The 20,568-nt window shown below is 35.2% G+C and overlaps 3 protein-coding genes across 3 annotated transcripts; 2 read left to right on the top strand and 1 right to left on the bottom strand.

Annotated features, from left to right (window-relative positions):
- Positions 1-1,581: 1,581 nt before the first annotated feature.
- Positions 1,582-7,085, top strand: LOC105441991. Its single transcript, XM_031000306.1, has 5 exons — positions 1,582-2,351; positions 3,394-3,452; positions 4,143-4,259; positions 5,422-5,578; positions 6,856-7,085. The coding sequence occupies exons 1-5, from the start codon at positions 2,234-2,236 to the stop codon at positions 7,014-7,016; spliced, it is 612 nt and encodes a 203-aa protein (XP_030856166.1). The 5' UTR covers positions 1,582-2,233; the 3' UTR covers positions 7,017-7,085.
- A 1,101-nt stretch (positions 7,086-8,186) lies between these two features.
- Positions 8,187-14,993, bottom strand: LOC100891632 (nicolin-1). The gene is made up of 7 exons (XM_030973173.1): positions 14,409-14,993; positions 13,767-13,845; positions 13,122-13,222; positions 12,247-12,360; positions 12,016-12,096; positions 11,506-11,610; positions 8,187-10,605 (listed from the first exon to the last, which is right to left on the bottom strand). Exons 1-7 carry the CDS (start codon positions 14,556-14,558, stop codon positions 10,564-10,566), a joined length of 672 nt encoding a protein of 223 aa, XP_030829033.1. The 5' UTR covers positions 14,559-14,993; the 3' UTR covers positions 8,187-10,563.
- A 93-nt stretch (positions 14,994-15,086) lies between these two features.
- LOC100891474 (UPF0691 protein C9orf116 homolog) lies at positions 15,087-19,873 on the top strand. The gene is made up of 4 exons (XM_003731300.3): positions 15,087-15,275; positions 16,560-16,683; positions 17,254-17,387; positions 18,036-19,873. Exons 1-4 carry the CDS (start codon positions 15,225-15,227, stop codon positions 18,096-18,098), a joined length of 372 nt encoding a protein of 123 aa, XP_003731348.1. The 5' UTR covers positions 15,087-15,224; the 3' UTR covers positions 18,099-19,873.
- Positions 19,874-20,568: the final 695 nt, after the last annotated feature.

Below are 20,568 nucleotides of genomic sequence, written 5' to 3'. Positions count from 1 at the left end.
TTTTCTTACTCAAAAGGGGGGAATGTTGTAAGTTGCCATTTCCCCCCGCGAATCATCTTCTCTTTTTTTACTCAAGAGGGGCGTGGTTGAGGGGAAAACAAAAAAAAACTATTTTTTGTTTAGTGCTCACTATCACCCCTGGGACTTTAAAGTCCTTACAGCATCAAATTATTTCTTCCCCCTGCATGTGCTTAACAGAAAGAGAGAGAGAGACACATTGAGAGACAGAGGGAGACACATTGAGAGAGAGAGAGAGAGAGAGAGAGAAGGGGGTGGAATGAGATGCAGAGAATAGAGAAAAACGGGCAATGTGGTTGGAATATGAAATAAGAGAGCAATACATGACAGAAAATGAGAAAATAAGATCTTAGACAGAGAAACGGCAACATCAACAAAATAACATTAATAAATAGCAGAGCCATCTTGGAAGAGATGTAAACAGAGAAATATAAAACGAAAAGAATGGGAGACAGCATTTCAATTTTGAATGTTGTATAATTAGGCTGTATTGTCTCCCAAAACTAAAGACAATTATCTTTAAGGAATTAGCCGAGTTTTACATAATATAAACAACCATGTAACATAGAACAGGATGAGGGTCTATATAGCGATGCTTTTAATACGAGAGAGAGAGGGAGAGAGAGAGAGAGAGAGAGAGAGAGAGAGACTGGGAGAAGGGGAGATGTGTGGGGGGGGGTGGAAAGAATAAGGGTCCAACTTACGAAAAAATACACACGGAGTAGAATTATTGCGGATGTTTTATAATGCCTTTTGCATTTCGAGATTCATTGATTATTACCGTTTGACTATAAATGGAAAAACAGTAGTGATTTTCTCTCTTCATTCAAATTATTCTTTTATCAGCTCACATATTTTGGAAAGAGAGGATATAGTAAGAGAAAACTAATGACATCATCACCGTTTATCGCGGTTCATCTATTTTTATCAATGTACCATCGTAAGCATACAAGACAGTCTAAAGCTCTTTATATCCATTAGGCAGAGGTCATGCATGTTTAACGCCACCTGAGCTACAATTATTTTTTTTTAGTATATTTGTTTTCTTCTATAAAAGACAGCTTCAAACAGGAAAGGGGGAGGGGGGATCCGGAACTGAATTTAATATTTAATGTATAAATTGGGACTGTATGGATTATAAGATAATAAAATATTAGATCTCCCCTTTCTTACAACATGTTACCCTATATCCCAGTTTTATTTGTTTAACGACTACACATTCCACAATATAATTTTTGCTATTTATCTTTTAAAACAATGATTGCGAAGTATCATGTCTGTTTGATATGCGCTTTATTTACAAAGTTCAAATGGCATAATACTTGTAAAAAATTTCATTCAAAATAATGAAGTATAAACAAAAATATAGACTTAAAGATCGTTGTATATATTATAGATGAGGATAACTACAATCTACATTATCTACAAAAGTTGGCATACATTATTTTGTCCGATCTCCGAGAATCTACGCCAATAAAAAAAAAAAGTACATGTACAACAAGAAAAGCAATTTCCCAGCAATGAAAAAAAAAGAGCTGAGGACAGCATCCAATTATCCTTTTTTCCCTCTTTCGCGAATGAGAACTTTATATTATATCATTTTTGTTTTCTTCTTCCTAATTCGGTCTCATCTTAAGTTGACCAGCGCGTCTTTCTCTCAACCGCATCACTTTCTCAGTTCCTATATCTTCCAGCAAAAATTTGTCATTAGTCTTTTTTCACTTGATTGGGCTTAATTTCCCGTCTTCCTCATTTTTTTTCTTCTTCAAATAGAATGGTTATGTTCAAGTCCGATTGATTGTGATTAATATTGTGGTTACGCCATGTCTTATTAATTCACCCAAGAGGTTATGGAGTAAAAAAAAAATGAGGTCATAATTTGCAATTTTAGACAGTCTAATCGATCAAAGTTCATTTTGTTTGCAAAAGTCCACATGCGTTTTGATTGTCATCTTTAATGATGAAAATGCAAGGATAAACCAATTTAGCATCAACCCATTTGGATGTGCTAATGGATTCATCATGAAGTTAATTGCTGTTCAATGACACACTGAAGCGTCTTTCCCCAACTTCTTAGAGGAAGCAGATTATGCAATTTTGAAAAAAAATGAACTGATGTATACTGACACGCTGAATAATAAGATTTTTGGTATTTAAGCAAGACGTTTTTGTCTATTTGCCGTTCATTCACATCGATTGAAGGAAGGCTATAATCATGTTTGTCAGCTCATTCTCTCCAGTCCAAAGACAATCACTTCGACAGAAGTCATCTCTAATTCCTATCATGTCTCAGGTTTTGATTGCAGTTTCGATATGCTGTTTGATTCATCAAGGTAAGTCAAGTAAAATCAATTTATTTAGCTTAATTGATTTTTTTTCTTCAAATGCTTGCTTGAAAGATATCGATTTCAGTTTTGTTTTAATTCATTCATTTAGTTATTTCTTTCTTTCTTCTCCTTTTTTTTCTTTTTAAAGGTATGCATTATTCATTAAAAAAATGACACGAGGCGAGAATCAATTAAGAGATGCTATCGAGAAGAGAAATAGAGGAAGATAGATGGAGAGAGAGAGAGAGAGAGAGAGAGAGAGAGAGAGAGAAGTTTTATTTCACTACCTTGGGCTATATACGAACATCATATAGAATTAATAAGCTTCTTTTTCCATCAGGTTATAATTACTTACCTCGGCAATTCGTTATATTATTTTACTTGCAATGAAAATTAATCATTCATTTTGTTGGTCGTATACATTTTAATTATCGTTATATTATTTTCTGCATCCTCATGGCGATACACTGTTGCCCATAAACTTGGAATAAACCTCTTTTCATGACATGGTTGTGACGATATGATTTATTCTAGATAGATAAAGATTAAATTTTCTCAGAATTTATTGATCAATAAATTATGAGAAGATGTAAACTTATCCATCAAGAATAAATTATATTCTCACATTAATCTCAGTCATGAAGAGAGGAAAAGAAACTCTATGGGCATCATTGTTTATATTTTGCTCAAGTTTTATGCATATCCATTAGTGATCAGAGTCACAGTCTATTTTTGAATTGATAATTAGGCCTATTTCAATGTTATCGATAATTGAATGTTTGATTAATAGAATGTAAAGGAAGTCAAGCGAACATCCGATTTCCAGCGGCATGGGCTTTTTCAAAATTCTAAGCAGCGTACAATGAAGGAAGACATTTTTTTACTTTCTTCGGATGCCAAACTGAAATAAGTTAAAGATAAGCAACAACCAGAGCTTTGACAAAGAAAGTCGCATGCGTATACCTTTTGATAAAAATAAATCGTGTTATATAGTCTCCCCCTTTTCCATTTTTTCTTCAAAATGTTCTTTTTATTTCCCTTTTTTAAGGTTCTGCCTATCAGCTTCAGGAGTATTCACACTCTCCTACAACATTCGACTTTTTACAGGTAAGCCTAAGGTATATTCCGAACAGAATATAAATCATGTCATGGTTGTTCCGACCGTGGTTCAAGATGAAATGTAAATCTTTTTTATATTTTCAAAGTATTTTCTAAGACATATGGCCCCCAAAAAGGACCTTTACTTCGGCCTACGCATACTAATGATTCAACGACATACGTTGTATAGTGAGAACCTGAAACAATGTAAATTAATTTGTAATCAGGCTTATAATCTATGTCAATGAATTTTGTTTCTGTCATAAAATCACATTGTGTTAATCAGGTATCAGGCATGGTATTGCAATCAGTTCTTTTTCAAGAATAGGCTGACACAATGGGCAGAATACTTGTTGCAATGCTTTTTTGAAATGTTCGTTTTGACAATAATATTAATAGTCCGGTTTACTAACATATTCAGAGTTTTTGCATACTTTTTAAACAAAATTTGTTCTTGACAACCTGAAATCTTGCACGAGGCTGGATTCCAAGTATTGTAGATCATTCATTAATAACAGGTTAATGGAATAACTCGTCACTATAAGGCCTTTATAGGCCTTTTTCGTTAATTATTATTTTGTTTCATTTTGTAGACTTCCTCATTCCATTTGGATTTTAATTTTCGACCCCGACTTTTATCAAATTTGTTTAAAAGATGAAAAGCACCATTACTTTTTTATATTTTTGTCTGTTTGACAGTATATTGCGAAGACGATTGATAGCAAGCTACATGGTGCTGTGTCAGTGGAAGGTGAAACGGTAAAAGGGGAGACACCATACGACTCGGCTGGGGGTCATGATATGGAGAAAAGACAAGTAGGTACACCCCCCCACCCCCCCCCCCCCCTCCACCCTTCGTTTCTCTCCCATCCCTATTTCTCTCTCTCTCTCTCTCTCTCTCTCCTCCCTCCTCTCTATCTCTTACCTTTTTATACCAGTTTCTCTGTCCTCTCTCTTTCCCTCCCTCCCCTCTCTCTCTCTCTGTCTCTCTCTCTCTCTCACCCTTTTTCATACAAATTTCTCTGTGCACTCTCTCTCTCTCGTCCTCTCTCTATTTCTCCGCTCTTAATTCGAATGAAATATTTCTTCAAACTGAATTTTATCTCTATGCGGTTGCTCTGGCGTAAATTTGGAAATGGATTACGTTTTTTAGAGAGACAAAATGTGTTATTAAAAAAAAAATATCAACATAACTTTGTCGATAATGACTTTAGTTGATGAAGTAACTAAATATGTATATTATGAGTTAGTTGGTTGATAAACATGTAAGATATATAGCCTTTCTTTAACAAATTTTTAATATCTTTCGAAAGATGATAGCAAGTGAATGGCTTTATAAGTGGTTTGTTTTATTCCCGCCCCCCCCCCCCCCTCACTCCGGGGTCGGAATGGCCCCCGATGCGTGTTACCAAAATGTCCGGTAAAGGGGTACTTTTTCGTGCGACAAAGTCCGGCCTGAGAATTGTAAAAAAAAGGGGTGTATTAACTTTTTACCCGGAGATTTCTTTAAAAAGGGGGTGTTTTTTCTTTTTTTCTCTCGTCTCTTTGGACTCCTGAGAGATTATTCCGAATTTAGGGGGGTACATTGAGCATTTTTCATGATTTAGGGGGGTCTCCAAGGCAGGAAAAGCCCACAAAAAGCCCGCGAAAGGGGGGTTCGGAAATGTTGGCAGTCCTCAGATAGGGGGTGCTTTCAAAAAGAGGGAACGAGCATATGCGTACCCTAAATAACACTGAGTGGGGGGGGGGGGGGCGGGGTTCTCTTTAATCAGAAGTATGATCACAGGATGATCGTTCATCGTTTTTCTCTTTTTCATGATCACAATTGCCATTTCAGCTACCAGACGATAGCAACTGAAAGCACGCCCTGACAAAATCCTCTATTGCATTTTTGCTGTTTTTATTACCTATTTTGATGTAGGCCTATCTAATTTCAATTTGTTGATTCCTACACTGGTATTATTATCACCCATACTAGTACGAGATGTTGTCTGATCCATGCGCCGAGGTAGTCAGGCATGAACGATTGTTCAACCTTCAGAATAAGAAAGGAGAGCCTCGAGAGTTTGCTCCAGACTTCAGAGTCGACATCTACACATGTCGAAACTCAGGCTCCACTTGCGCTGGTTTGCAAGGTAGGGTGGAATATTGATGTAATTTAATTTTTTTTAAACCAGTTTTATTTGTTTCGAAACCTAGCTCTTGATTATAAACTGCTTTGAGTGATCAAATTGCTATTGTAATATTTATATGTTTTCTATTGATTTTGTCTCGATTCATGTTTGTGATATTGTTGTATTTATGTGACTTGATTTGCCAAATAAAATAATAATAATAATAAATCATCATGATGGAGATCACAGACTCAAGTATTTCTGAAGTTTTCTTTTTACCATTGATGTAATGCCTGGAAAGGTAAAGGTTTCCTGTTTATTATAATTAATTATCTTGCAGACAACTTTTAGTTAGCAAATGTTTTGAATTTGGTGTTTGTGTTATTTTAATCTTTGTATTTCTATCTCGTTTTTAGTATATTTAAGAAACTTTTGATATACATTTTATTATCTTTGGGAATAATCTTGATAGGCCATTGGTCTCTGTTTTTTCCCACCACATAATGATTTAAATTGAAGATGTTTCATTTTAACGTATGTTATTGTATATATGCATATAAATTGTACTTGTGTTTTTAAAAATCAGATGTGGAAATAAAAAACTTTAATTCCATTTTTAAAGATCATTCTTTTTTCACATTTTGTAACATGGTAGGTACCAACACGCATTCATCAGAGAGAAATTAACAAAGCAATTATGTTTGGGAACATCTATTTACAACATCTTTGAATGTGGTAGGACTTCAAGAATGGTTCTGGTGATAAGTTCTTCTAAATAAAGTGCTTGATATTAACTGTTCTTTTATAGTGCATGAAATTCTAACCAGCTTCGCATATATTCACAAATTTCAGATGGCTATGTATTTTATTTCATAGGATGGTGAACTGAAACCATAATAGCTCTAGAGCAGTGTTCAAAATTCATTTCTCTTTTACAGCATCCTGTTGGGGTAGGTTATTTAGGGTATATAATGTAGGATAATAAATATTTGACCTGTCAATTTGTATGGGTAATTATTGAACCACCCCTTTCTGTATCTTGGAGTTATTATGCTTACAAGATTACTTATACAGTTGCATAAAACAATCTCTCTCTTTTTTAACTTTCACAAGACCTCATTAACATTTTCTGCTTCCCTTATTCTTATTTACCGATATATCTATTTTAATTTTGAAGTCTCCATTTTTCTCATTGCAGTAGCAGAAGCATTTGGATTGGTTTCTACTTTTTTTTATTACAATTCTGTAAATACATAATGGTAAGCCTATATGGTATATATTCTTCCCTATATACACAGCCCCATCTGTTGTTCGGGAGATCAGAAAGACCGTTTGCAAGGAGCGGATGGGCTGGATCCTGGCCCGAGTCTGGAACCCAAATGACAAGACCACTGCTTTCACCTACGAGATGGTAGGACCTGTACCTCGAGGCTGCTTCTGTGGCATCCGAACAGCCTAGGGGAACATCGTGCCAGAGATAGACCAACATCACAAAGAAGGACCACATGGATTTGCTTACACCAACTAGTACTACTATTCATCAATTCAGATTTGTTTTGCATTCTAGCATGTTATACTGTATTTTGTTGATGTATTTTGGTTATGTTCCAAATTGAAGTGTCATACTGAAACAATCCCTATTTCTCTTAGTCCGGGTGGGGGGGGGGGGGGGGGGGGGGGGTTTCATGAAACAATTAGTCGGTGGTTTTCACCGACAATTCTTTTTTCACCGACTATTTTCCAGGACTATGATTGGTCAAATTTTATAGTCAGCGCTGACTAAATTGTTGGTGAACATGATATTAGTCGGTGAAAACCACCGACTAATTGTAGACATACCTGTGTAGCATATTAAAAGTAAATTATGAATAATGTACTTTTTCATTTCTTTACAAGCCATATAAAGTACAACTACCCGTGTACTAGGATGTGCATATGTAAATACATGAGTTTTCACAAACAAACATTCACAAAACTTGTATTCCTCTAGACAATGACCTTTAACCTTGCCATCTCAAAAGTGCAACTTGGGGTCGAACCTTGGGTCATTTAGACCATTAGAGTTAACTACTAGACCAACTCACATCTCCCAATGTCTCAACTTAACCAAACATGTGTCTATACAATTTGTAAAAAAATGAAGTAATTTTCCTTTACTTACATTCAAGTTGTGGAATTGGTAAAGAGTTTGCCAGATGAATGGTGTTCAAATAAGACTTTATAAAGTCAAATAGAAAATTGTGAAACAAATAAAACATTTACAAAGCAATTAAACTTTGCATAAAATTCTTTGGCCTGATCATTGTTTTGGTTTTGTCAATAAATATGTTGCACAGAATAGAGGAATGTACTTGGAAATTCAAGTTCCATTATACAGAAAGAGAAACACTCACAGAGATAGAGTGTGTGTGCGTGTGTGTAAAAGAGGATGGGAAGAAAGAGCAGGAAAAGATGAGTAGAGATAGTTAAACGAGAGAGTGAGAGAGAAGGAGAAATAGGTACAGTGAGGGGAGAAATAGGAAGATGGAGGAGGGGGTAGAAGGAGATAAAGACTGATATAAAGGCAGACAAAGGGAGGTTGATCTAGTTAGGTTTACCTTGCTCAATAAATATGCTCAGAAAGCAAGTATTAGTTCTGTTCATTTCAAGTCATCTTTAATATAACATTTAAGACATCATTTCCACAAAATTACCTGTATTGATTCAAAAGAATTAATATATATACTTCTATACTGTAATATCGATATGTCTGCATGGTAATACAAATCACCTTTTATTACAAATAATTAAATGTACCATCTGTGTCGAGCCAGAAAGGCGTTAGCTATGTGAAAGTATATGAGTTAACACCCTTCTGGCTCCAAACAGACGATACATGTGAACTGGTTATGACATCTATCAAGTACTAACAGAAGAGCTTTTATGAGCACATTATCACATAACCACTTCAAATCATTTTTCTTTTTCCAAAAATGAACAAAGTTATAAAATTATGCAAGTTTTTTTTCTCATGAGAAATAATAAATAAGAAGGCACATAGATAAGCAAACATCAAATGAGATTTGAATGATGATAAAATCACAAGGTACTAAAGTGAACATGTCAAGCTTTCTCATTGTCTCTCTGCTTCTCAGTCAGCATAAAAGCATTCTGAGGACTTTCAAAGAACACTATCAGTATCTTCATCAGGCACTTCAAAACATGGCCATTCGGTCAGGACTGAAAAACAGAGCAGAGCTCTCTACATTACTTTGGCAATGGATCAGATCAAAGAATCTTTTTTAATGTATCTTACAGGTGAACTTTCAAACATGTTTACGGCTGCTGCAAAGTGACCTTGTTAAATCTTATCTAACTCATCTATGGATTGACACCTTTACTGACCACTTCCGTAGATAAAGTATCTGTGTACTGTAGAAAAGAATATTTCTTAAAACACAATTCTCCACAAACAAAACTTGGATTTTCTCAGAGACAATTATCACTTCATTGATCATAATAAAACATTATTCAGATGTAGACAAACTTTTCAGATGTGAAATCGGCCTCTTCCCCCAAAGCTTATATCTCTTTCTTCAAAAAGTGATTATAAATTATAGAATAAACAATTTCCTCCAGGTAATTACGATTAGCCTCTGCAAAGATCTTTAAAATGGCAATCACTCAGTTAAGAATAATTTCTCTCTTTTCCTTGAAAAGCATTTCGCGATGAATTTTGGAAGAAAGGGAACAATTGAGACCACTTATCTACTACAACAATTTTTCTTATTTCCCTTGAGTACTGGTAGTTAGTTATAAACAGTTCAATAAACATCACCATACCTGACTTCAAAGTACTTCCAAGTCCATCAACATGATGTGACATGGGCTGAAGAAACGTCTTGCAGAATCTGATCAATCAGACATAAAATTCTTTACACATAGAAGCCTGGATACGGGCAATGCATCAATAGAGCTGCAAAGCATCCTGGCTTGCTTACTCTGGACCTGAACGACTGTCTTCAGCCCAGGACACATTACACGATCCGACTGCAATCTGATTTTTGAAGAATTTTTTATAGAATTTTACATAAACATTTAAACATGTAAAATTTTAATGAGGGAGGATCTGAATAGTCATATGATCAATAAAACCTAAATTTCAAGGATTTCATGCTCCCTTGGAGGGGTAAAAGCTAAATCAGCTCAGAACCTTAGTGACGTCAAGCCAGTAGTGCGATTGCCTACGACTTGAAGCTGATTCGGCTTTCAATCCGACTAGAAAGTTAATTGCACTCAAATTCTGGTTGTTAATATTCTTATCATTATTAAGAACCTAAATCAAGAGAATAGTGGTCGTTTACATTTCCATAGCTAGTATAATAGCCCTTACTATGAAAATCAGATCGCATGAGAATTGTATACTGTGCTTTGGGATTTAAATTAGTGTCAAAGGAATACATATACTTAAAGATAAAATTGACTTCAGGCCATGAGATAGCATTGTGAATTGCATAATAACAATGAAAATTCTCACAAATTATTTTTCAACTGTCCCCATAACTCAACATTCTCTTTTATCATTTAGCCCAACGACTTCATGTCTTCGGGGTAACTCATCCAACTACCAATTTCAAGATTTCCATGATGTACCTCAATGTTTCTTGAGCTATTACCGTACTTCCATGCTTGTGTCCACATACATTTCTTTGCTTCAGAGATCTCTCTCTCACCATCAACAGGAGAATGTTTCAGGTATAGGACACAAGATTTACCCCATAGTTACCATCAACCTGGATGATAACAGAGATTTCAGGCTCCTTTGGAGGGGGAAAAGCTAAATCAGTTCAGAATCGATCTGAAACTGATTCATCTTTCAATCCAACTAGAAGAGTTAAATGCACTCAAATTCTGGTTGTTGATATTCTTATCATTATTTAGAACCTAGATCAGGAGGTGTCAACATACTTGGCTTCAGAGATCTCTCCCTCATCATCATCATCAGGAGGGTGCAAAAGGAGAATGCTTCAGGTATAGGACAAGAGATTGACCTCATAGCTACCATCAACCTGGATGAAAACAGAGAACAAAAAACAGTAAACAAACAAAAATGTTAACAACTCTTCATTTGCTTTGTACATAGGACATTTTGAATTGTTTAAAAGTAAACACCAGTGTTGGAAATACCCCAATTTCAAAAAATGAAATGGAAGCTCTTATTACCAATCATGTGAAAGAATATGTTTTGACTAATACATGATGATACAAATTTTGCCGGGAAACCACCTACTAATCAATATATTTGGTAAATTAGTTATCTATTGGACTGTGAGAGATAAACGTATGTGTCGCGCACGAGTGGGTAGTCCCATCTTTCTGTGTACAGTGCTTGTAACTTTACAAAGACTGGGCCAAATTTCTTATCTTTTTGATGATTCCAAAACCTTGCAGTACACACCAATACTTATAAGCTAGATGATCAACCTTTTCTGATCAATTCCACACCGTTTCTTTCACAATGCAATCGCATGACCAGAACTCAACTTTATCTTTAAGTCCTCTCTGAGAGACTTGGTAATCAGGATTAATGCCTTATTAAAGGGCACTGGTGCATCTACTTGGTCTGATAACCAGGACCTCCCAGGTACGAGACCACTGGTCCTTCTCTGAACCACCATGCTCCCACTATTCCATCATTTAAGAGATATTTTGAGCCAGTTTGCACATAAAATCATTCCATAGAGGCAAGTTCAGATACCTATAATCAGTGACCTTCATGATTTTTTATAAATGAGATCAGCAATTTAAATTAAAAAGACTTCATTGGTGTGTTGCTGTTTTTCTTTGGGTTTTTTCCTAATCTTATTTCTAATCTTATTTTACGAAATTGCATGTATATATTCACAACACTATTTTTTCAATTAGATTTCCCTGTAAAAAGCTCTTTCCTTGACTGATGATAGACTTACATCAAATCTTCCCAAAGCGCTTTCCGTCTGATTCTCCTGTACCTTAGCTGTCAGAGCCCACAGCCTCTGTAACCCCGCTGCGATCTCATCAACAGGCATCAAACTCTATAACAACACACAAGAAAAAACATTGTAAAACAATGAGATGATTTGAGATTAACAGATGCTGCTGGAGATTAAATATGAACAATGAATTTAAACCACACTGTGGGAATTCCGATGTAAAGTACATTGATACAAGTGAACATTTGTTTAAAAAAAAATTAAAATGCAATATGCCTTTCAGGTTTACACTACTTGAAAAAAGATTTAGAGATATAATGTTGCAGTATGAATTTCATGGTTGGTTATAGAAGTAGCAAAGACATGTTTTAACTTCAGCATTTCAGGATTGACACTAGCTTAACACCAGTCGCACAAAACTTTAAAATCATATTTATGGGACTGATGGTCATTCAAGGTGTTCAAATTTTTCTTAGTTCTACAGTTGAAAGATAAAACATATATTACCTTAGAGTCAGAACGAGGTGTCTGAGCCAATTTGTGTTGGTGTTTTTCTAGCCATTCAACCATAGGAGGAATCGTTACTCTCTGGAAAGAAAAAGATAAGGGTATTGAAATGAGGATGTAATCACCTGATACATCTAAATGTAAAACTATTGATTTCCAGGAATCTCTTTGTTGCATGGAGAAAACATAGAACAGATTACTATCAAAACATGAATTAATTTTCCTCCTCACCTCTTCATTGTATTCTGTGATAGTCACATTGTCAACTCCAAAGTTGGCCCAGACAGTAGAAGGCTGCTGTAGGACGAGACGTAGCGCTGTAACCTTGTCAGGCAAAACCAGCATCTGAGTTCACAACACAAATTGTTGAATAATACAGATTACTATAAAAACATGGATGAATTTTCATCCTCACCTCTTCATTGTATCTTAAAATGACTCTTTCTTGGTGCATTCTAGTTTTCTTTAATGAGCTCTGATCCCTCAAAACAAATAGAGGTTAACCTGTCCAGCCTGAAGGAAAAAAAATGTTTTCCATCAAAACCTGTCTTCTTTTGGAATTCCTAATAATTTTCTGATCTTAATTTACAGACCTACATGTATATACAAATGACTTGAATATATCTGTAAATTGTTAATTTGGGCACAATTTCACCTGTCATAATTGAGTGAATTGGCCATTATAACATACTGTAAGGCATTAAGCAGTGACAGTAATTAGGTAACATGCACCAACACAAATCAAGTATTTTTTCCCCCGTAAAAGTGCAGCCACTTCAAAGCAAACTCATTTCAGGGATCGTCTCTATTCATTGAAAAATATTCAAAAACTTGAAAAGCTATTTCTGACCCTTGGAACATTTACCTACACTGTGCAAAACTTGTGTTAGCTGCATCAAGGTATGATGGGGCATTGGGTGTCCGGGCATTGGGTGTTCGGACAATCTTTTTGCCTTTGGATTTTTAAAATTCAAGATATTCATCAAATAGCACTACCCATCATGAATATCTTTCCTTTCTATATTGTCCAACATAATATTGCTTGTAAAGATCTTCAAATTGCTGGTTTAAATCCGGACATACAACGTCTGGGTATAGCTGCTCACCTGGTCTCTGGTAAACGTATAGTAATCCTGGGAGGAGACATCACAATGTACATCAGGCATCAGCTGTGTGAGTTTGATACATGTTAACCATTTAGGGTCACCTAGCATATAGCGAAGAGAAAGATCGAAAAGTTATAATAGTTTTAAACACAATTTTGAATAGTAAAATCAATAAAAACAATTTTAAGTAATTCAAACAGGACTTCCTGAACCTTGTCAGTATAACTTTCAGGTCTTCAATTTTCATTTCTTTTTCAAAATAATTCTTATTACTGAACTTATAAAAATATGTTCTCAATATTCATTACCATTATTTGACCAATAAGAAAATTACAGGCACTGCTTAAAGTAATTTGGAAGAAGAAAACAATTAATACACAACGTATTCACAAGTTGAATTTCAAAAAGAAAATTAACATGAAAGCAGAAGGGGGAGCAGAGAAGCTATATCCTGTAACAAAGGGTGAAACCCTTTTTCAGATCGATCAATTCCTTTCTCAAACCAAGCTAAGGATGACAATTATGACATCATGACAAATTAGTTTTCAGGGTAGTCGATCCTTAATTAAAAGAAAAGAAAAATTATGAAACATATATTGAATTTTAAATTTAATCTGATTCATAATTAATCGCCCATAGAAATACCTTGGTTTCCGTCTTTGTTGCTTCTTAGCTTTATTGAAATAAACCCAGTGTAGTTGTTCTTGAATGTAATATCTCCAATCTGTTTAAAATGCAAGATATATTATAATAAAACATAACTAAGGTGGAAATTTATTATGTTTGGTTAGAAGAAATACACATATCATCAGGGATAACAAAACACAATATCACTATGACCAAGATCGTTCTGGAAAGAGGTGGTCATGCAGCGAAGCCAGACATAGTTTCACTCTCAGTGACATAGCCGTTGGAATAATTTGAAGCTGTTGTTGGACTAAATATAGGTTCTTGAATAAAAATACACATAATCAACCATGCATCGATGATCGAGTTCGCTTTAAATAAATAGCGAGCTATAATTTATAAAATCTAAAAATAAGATCAGCTCAGCCAGCCAGCCTACACACATTATTGCAAATTGAGGCCAAGTATTCTCAAGTCATTTCCTGATTTTCCTCCCAAATCAAGCCAGGTTTTGCCTTTGCCACCAACCTTTAATCTATCTTTATTTACCCGAGATTCTATGCCACTTACACTTCTCAAATGTCAACTAATCATCCATTCATTGTGATCTATTTTCATGACTTTAGATATAACAAATTGGTGAAATATTGTTCAACTTACATCTACGAATTCAAAATTCGGAAAAGTGATGTCCACAACAGACACGCCACAAGATGCCTTGTCTTTGCCGTCTGAAGATTTGGCATACAAATCTACAGGTTTTTTCATGGTGCAACTGAGCACATTCCCTCGCTTGTATTTTTGAGACATTTGTAGTAGCCTATGTGATTAAAAAGCACTAGGATCTATCAAACAAGTTAGAAGCAATCCACAATCTTCTCTTTCTGACTTGTTTTGAGATCAGGGAAAGTCGATAAATGGTTCAGACGACTACGGACTAGCCGGTGAAAGGTCCCCCCGAAGTCTGGCGTAGGCCAAATGCGCTTTCGCTACCGCTCGAACGTTCTTGCTAGTTCCTCCATCCAGCTCCTAGCTATACCGGTAGAGTTCGGAGATCTCAGGGTTAATCAATTGAGCCGGTGATAAAATAGCGCAGTACCAGCAGCACGCACGCTTCAAGAGCACATTCAATTCATCGTTGTCGGTTCGCGCGCGCTGCGTGAACTTTGTAAGATAAAGATTTCTGCGCTAGATGTTCCGTGCCTCAGTGAGTTGGTCACGTCATGTCAAGGACGGGTACTGTTTGCCGTGCCTTAGCAACAGCCACGCAAGAGAGATATAGATCCGTGTTGTTTTGTTTATCGAATTGCATGCATTGAGTGACAATTGCAGAGCTAGAGCTATATCATATCCACCATAAAGCCGCGAACGGTAAACACAGCAAAACAGAGGCAGCTTCACTTGGTTTACTGTCTGTTAAATTCTGTTTAAATTATTGTAAAGTCTTAAAGAAAGGTACATTAATCTTCATTTGAAATGGAGCAATCTGGAAATCAAGCCCAACATCATCACGCTGGCGCTGGACAGGTAAGCAAGATTTATACTTTTTTTCAGGCTCCAACTTCGAAGAGTCCGAGTCCAAATCAATTTCAATTTCACTAACAACATACAAACCGTCGGTGGGGTGACATGCTTGTATCTCAAAAATCATGAATTTTTGTAGAGCGAAAAAACTTTCCTGTCTCAACAAACTTAGTGCTGTGACACCGTCCTTTCTTTTTAAAACTGGAATATTTATACAATTTTTAGTGTCATTGTTGAAATAGAGTCTAGATCTAGATCTACAGTAAAATAATTGTATATATTTGAAAGTGAGTTACAAGGTTTTTGCGTTTATCTACATTGAGATAGATCTAGATCTATGAGTTTTTTAGTTTGTATTCAAATTGAGATACGAGTTCTTACTTTTAACTCTGAAGGAGTTGCGAGGATTTGGTTGAATAAGTTACGAGGATTTGAATACACTAACTTCGGTACTGATGATAGGCCGTCTGTGAGTTACGAGGAAAAGGAATTACGTATCTTATGTTACGAGGTTTTGTCAGTGCAGCTTCAAAGGGGGTTAAAGTTACGAGGTTTAGTTTAACTGGATTTTGTGAAAAAAACCGAGATCGAAGGAGGCGTTCCATGGATTTATCAGGTGGTGTCGTAGGCCATATTAAGTACAACATTATGCAAAAAAAATCAAAATCTCAAATAATTGAGATACAAGGTTTTGTCACCCCACCAACAATACAGTATTCATGATGGTCTAACTAAAGTAACAGGTCTACCAGCTTTTGAGACTTAATCTTCTGTCTGCAATTCTTTGACTGTTGTAACTTGTAATGTATGCATTTGGTGATATCAAATGGTATTTCATGTGCTACTGTGCTAGTTCGATCACCAATTTTATCTTTGCTTATTATTTTTATATCTTTTGACTTTTATGTCATAAATTTAACAGAAAAAACCCATCTGAATGCATTAGGTCTATATCTTTTCATTTTATTCAGTACCACCTCGATCTAATTGTCTTTATTTAGTCATCTCCAGCTTTTTGACTTATGGATCCTGCTGAGTATCGTCGTAGAAGTAGAAGTAGAAGCATGTGGTCATCTCAGAGTCAGATTAAACTTTTAAAACTAAAAATCTAACTCAGTCGATCCTATTCTTTCTTACAAAATGTATAAAAATAATACTGGTAATCAAATTAAATAGATGAGAAGGGTGGTTCAAATGGCACCTTAGTTAAAGGCTAACTGGGCGAACACTATAATGGACCAAAATACTTTTTTTTATTAAAACAGTGTAATTTCCTTTGTCAAACAGATGGAAACTGAAAGGAAAGAGCGTGATCAAGTCCTTGCCACAACAACACTTGAGAAGAACCAGGGAGCCAAAACATCGGACCATTATAGAACACAAAACCTTCCACACAGATTTGAAAATCCTGGTAAGTTTCTGCTAATTGCTATTACTTGCAATCAAAATGGTTAGGTCTAGAGTCTATTTTCACTTACAATCTCCATGCTTATATAGACCCTAGACTCAATTTTAGGTTGATTCATTTTTAATTTGATATTGTTTGTATGGTACTGTAATAAAATCTTGACATGTCTTGTGTAAATGTCTACACTTTTGATTATTAGTACATGCTCGTTGAAAAAGGAGTTCACATAATATTTGTTAAATTAAAATGTCAATTTGCCTTTTTCTATTGCCTGTACAGTATTCTTATGCATTCATGTCTTATTTTTGTTACTATAAAAAAAAAAAATTTATATACTTTTCAAAAAGATTGTGTGGAACGTCTGCCACTTTTTACAACTGACTTTTAATCATACCAACCAATTCTGATTGAAACATTGAGTTGCAGTTAATCATTAGTTCAAGATGAAGTCCTTAAAATTTTAAGAACCCCACTGAAAACCAATTCTAAATGTGAAATAAGCATCCTATTTCATTTTCCTAAATGAATGAAAAAGTTTATTAATTATCTCTCTCTCTTTCTCAACCTCTACAGACGTATTTGAAGGGTACAATCACAAACCACAGAACCCTCTCTATTACACTACCAACATGGGATATGGCAGTATACCTCCCACCGTCGACACGGTACCCACCTGTTTCCATGCAAAAACAAACAAGTTCTCAGAGGTAAGCATCACAACCCATAACGTTCGTACATGTACGTTCTTGTTTTTGCAGCCAGTTGTGTAGGTTTACATGTAAACTATTTAATCTTCTCTCAAGCACAAGCTCAAAATGTATTGCAATACCATCTTCCAGCGATTGCCTATATTGATGCAGTGTCAAAAGTAGACCACCATCAATTTATTGTGTGTATGTTTGTGAAAAATACTGTTAAAAAAATTGATATTAGCATTTTGTGCTGATATGTTCTTTTCATCTTACAAGCCCATTTGTTATGAATATTTTTGATGTGCATTTATGGGTGTAACATAAGGGCATGACACTGGACAATAACAACAAAATGTGATAAAACTGACTGAGGAGAAATGCATGAATTTTTCACTCATTTATCAAAGCCATTTGAAAGCTTTAATAATGGCTATGCTTTACCCCAAAAAAGAGTTCAAAATCATTTGAGCAGCTCAAGAGCAATTTCCATGCCAAATAATTCTTTTGAACATAAAAATTTGAGATAATTAGAAAATATGTACATTTACATTACTGGACCTCTTGAAATCCAGGCACAATACTGTATGAGTGCAGATTTGAAAGTGATGAACTTTATGGTTGTGATAACCTTTTCATTATTTTTCCCCTTATTTTTCAATCCAGCATTTAGGTAAATGTGGCATGTACCGCAATGAAGGACTTAACACAGGCATGGAATCAAGCTGAGCGTGATGAGCAGATGACATGCTAGCTTCATGATCTCAACAGTCAGACACAAATATTTATTCAGCCAAAGTAAAAGAGAGACATTGCTATGAGGTTATCACTTTTGAGAACACAAGAACAACAAATTGTTTTATGAATTCCATCGTTTGAGAATCATATATTTAGTAAGTTCTACATTTAGAGATATACATGTATTCATCTTTATGACTAATTTGATAACTCATGTGTTGCAGGAGATTACTAGTTGTGTTATATACAATTCACTCTGTACATATCTTAAAAATAGAGATGGATATTTCTCCTTTGTTCTTTTACAAATTTAAATGTTTAAAGGTCCGTATAGTCCAGCAGGCCAGACTGCATGTTGCGTTAATTCTGTCTAACTTATTTGGAAGAGATTTATAAAGCACATGTATACAACCAAAGAGGACCAAGTACACCACCAATCAAATGCTTTACCTTGGTTAGTTACCGGTATAGCTTTTATAAGACATCCTTAATTGTATCAATTGGGATGAAATTTATAATGCATTACCTTTTTAAAGAGGAATAGTTGAGCAAGTGCTAAAATAGATTGCTAATGTTAAAGTTATGTCTAACAATAAACTTATTGAGAGTGATTTGTTTATTATGATCTGAAGACATACCAACGTTACCTCTGGGATGATATGATACAGCAATCACATACTTATTCCATTATGTTCTAGAATTATTATACATGTAGTCTTTAATATTGAAGATTTACACATTATGGACACATACATGTAACTTATTGTTATTTCAGCCACATGATCTAGCTTTTGTAGATCTGATGCTCATTCAAAGTAAAAAATATTTCAAAGTTAAGATCCAACCGTGCAAATACAAAATGATATCAGTCAGGTATGAAACTCTTGTAGCTTTGAACATAACTCATCTCCTTTATGTATTCACACCCACATACATGTATGTTTGCATGAATGAGAAGGAACGGACTCCTCTAGAATTTGCGACTAAATTTTGTTGACTGGGGCAGCATCTCATCTCATCTACATGTATGCAAGTTTGCCAACATTATATTGAAATGCATGTTAATTCATGACTGTGTTTCAATGGTATGTTCACAAACTTGAGTCTGCATGCCCGGCAGCCCTGATATTTAGCTTAGTAGAATGATCTCACTGGTCAAACAAACATAATTATTTTATTAAAACTCGGTATCAAATAAGAATTGGGGTGCAGCAAACCAGAAATGTTTCCAAAGAGAGGTATGTCAGAGATGTGTATATTACAGTTGCCAGCCTTCAAATTTGTAGTTGATTTTGATCTCCTTGTATCGTTTGCAATGTGTAAATCTTGAGAATTGAAACTCTTTGGGAAGGCATATTGAAGTCTGGAATAGCCAAGTTGTATGAAATTATTTGCCGTAAAAGATTTGGTTTATACTAGACAGAAATAACCGTCTGGTACTGACGTTTGTCAGCCTTTGGCTCAGGCGCTTAGTGGGGACAGACTTAGTCTTAGACCGAAGCTTTTGGACTAGATTTCATTAGAATTGTTGGCTATATATGGCAAATGTGGTGAAGTATGGCATTACAGTGATGGTACTCACTTTAGAGCTTTCTTCATGTTCCCTAATGCCCATTTAAAATGCTTTGTGTGTACCATCTTCACAATATTTCATGCAGATGTTTAATACACTACCAAAAATGTAACATGAATTTTTTTCATTTTTATTTCTTTCATTGTATCACGAATTTGAGAATAAATAACTAATATGTATATATATTGTATTTTATATCTTGGATTTGCCTCATTTATTCAGTCTGTAAGGATATTGCAGTTTTATATATATATTTTTCTTCTACAAACATCCTTAAATATGATCCACATTGAATATTGTGATGTAGCTGATTTGCATCATAAATGAATATCTCATACATCTTGAAAGAAAGACTAATTAGGAACTCTTCCTCATGGAGGGTGTACGTGTGTTTGGAAGGGGAATTTCGCATTGGTTTCTTGCTTTCTCCACTATATCCAACATTTAAGGATGGAGGGCTGGGGTATTTAGTACCCTGACAGATATATTTCAAAAAAATAAAACTAATTCAGAAAACCTTATTTATAACTTGCGATACACAGGAGCACCATCTGAATAATTAAAGGGGAAAGGAGCAACAATTTTCTTGAAGTGAGAAATGAAACCTCTGAACTTTTGAATGTGAGCTAAGGAGAGAGATGATCTTTGACTAACCCCCCCCCCCCCCCCCCCCCCCTTCCTCAAAACGATGTACATCTGGAAAGCCAGGAATTATAATTGTAGATTTCATTAGCATTAAGCACATTACAGCCTCAAAGGGCAAAATGTGTATGTTATTTGTACTGCAAAAAAAGGACCAAAAAAAAACAATGAATCAATTGATTTTGAGTGCTGACCATAACCCAGTCCAAGAGACTTAGTTTATTGCACAAATAATATCTATATATT

This window comes from Strongylocentrotus purpuratus, unplaced genomic scaffold, assembly GCF_000002235.5.
Source record: "Strongylocentrotus purpuratus isolate Spur 01 unplaced genomic scaffold, Spur_5.0 spur5_scaffold_6, whole genome shotgun sequence".
Classification (NCBI taxonomy): domain Eukaryota; kingdom Metazoa; phylum Echinodermata; class Echinoidea; order Camarodonta; family Strongylocentrotidae; genus Strongylocentrotus; species Strongylocentrotus purpuratus.
The sequence above is the reverse complement of the archived record's forward strand: the minus strand, read 5'-3'. Positions and strand labels throughout refer to the sequence as shown.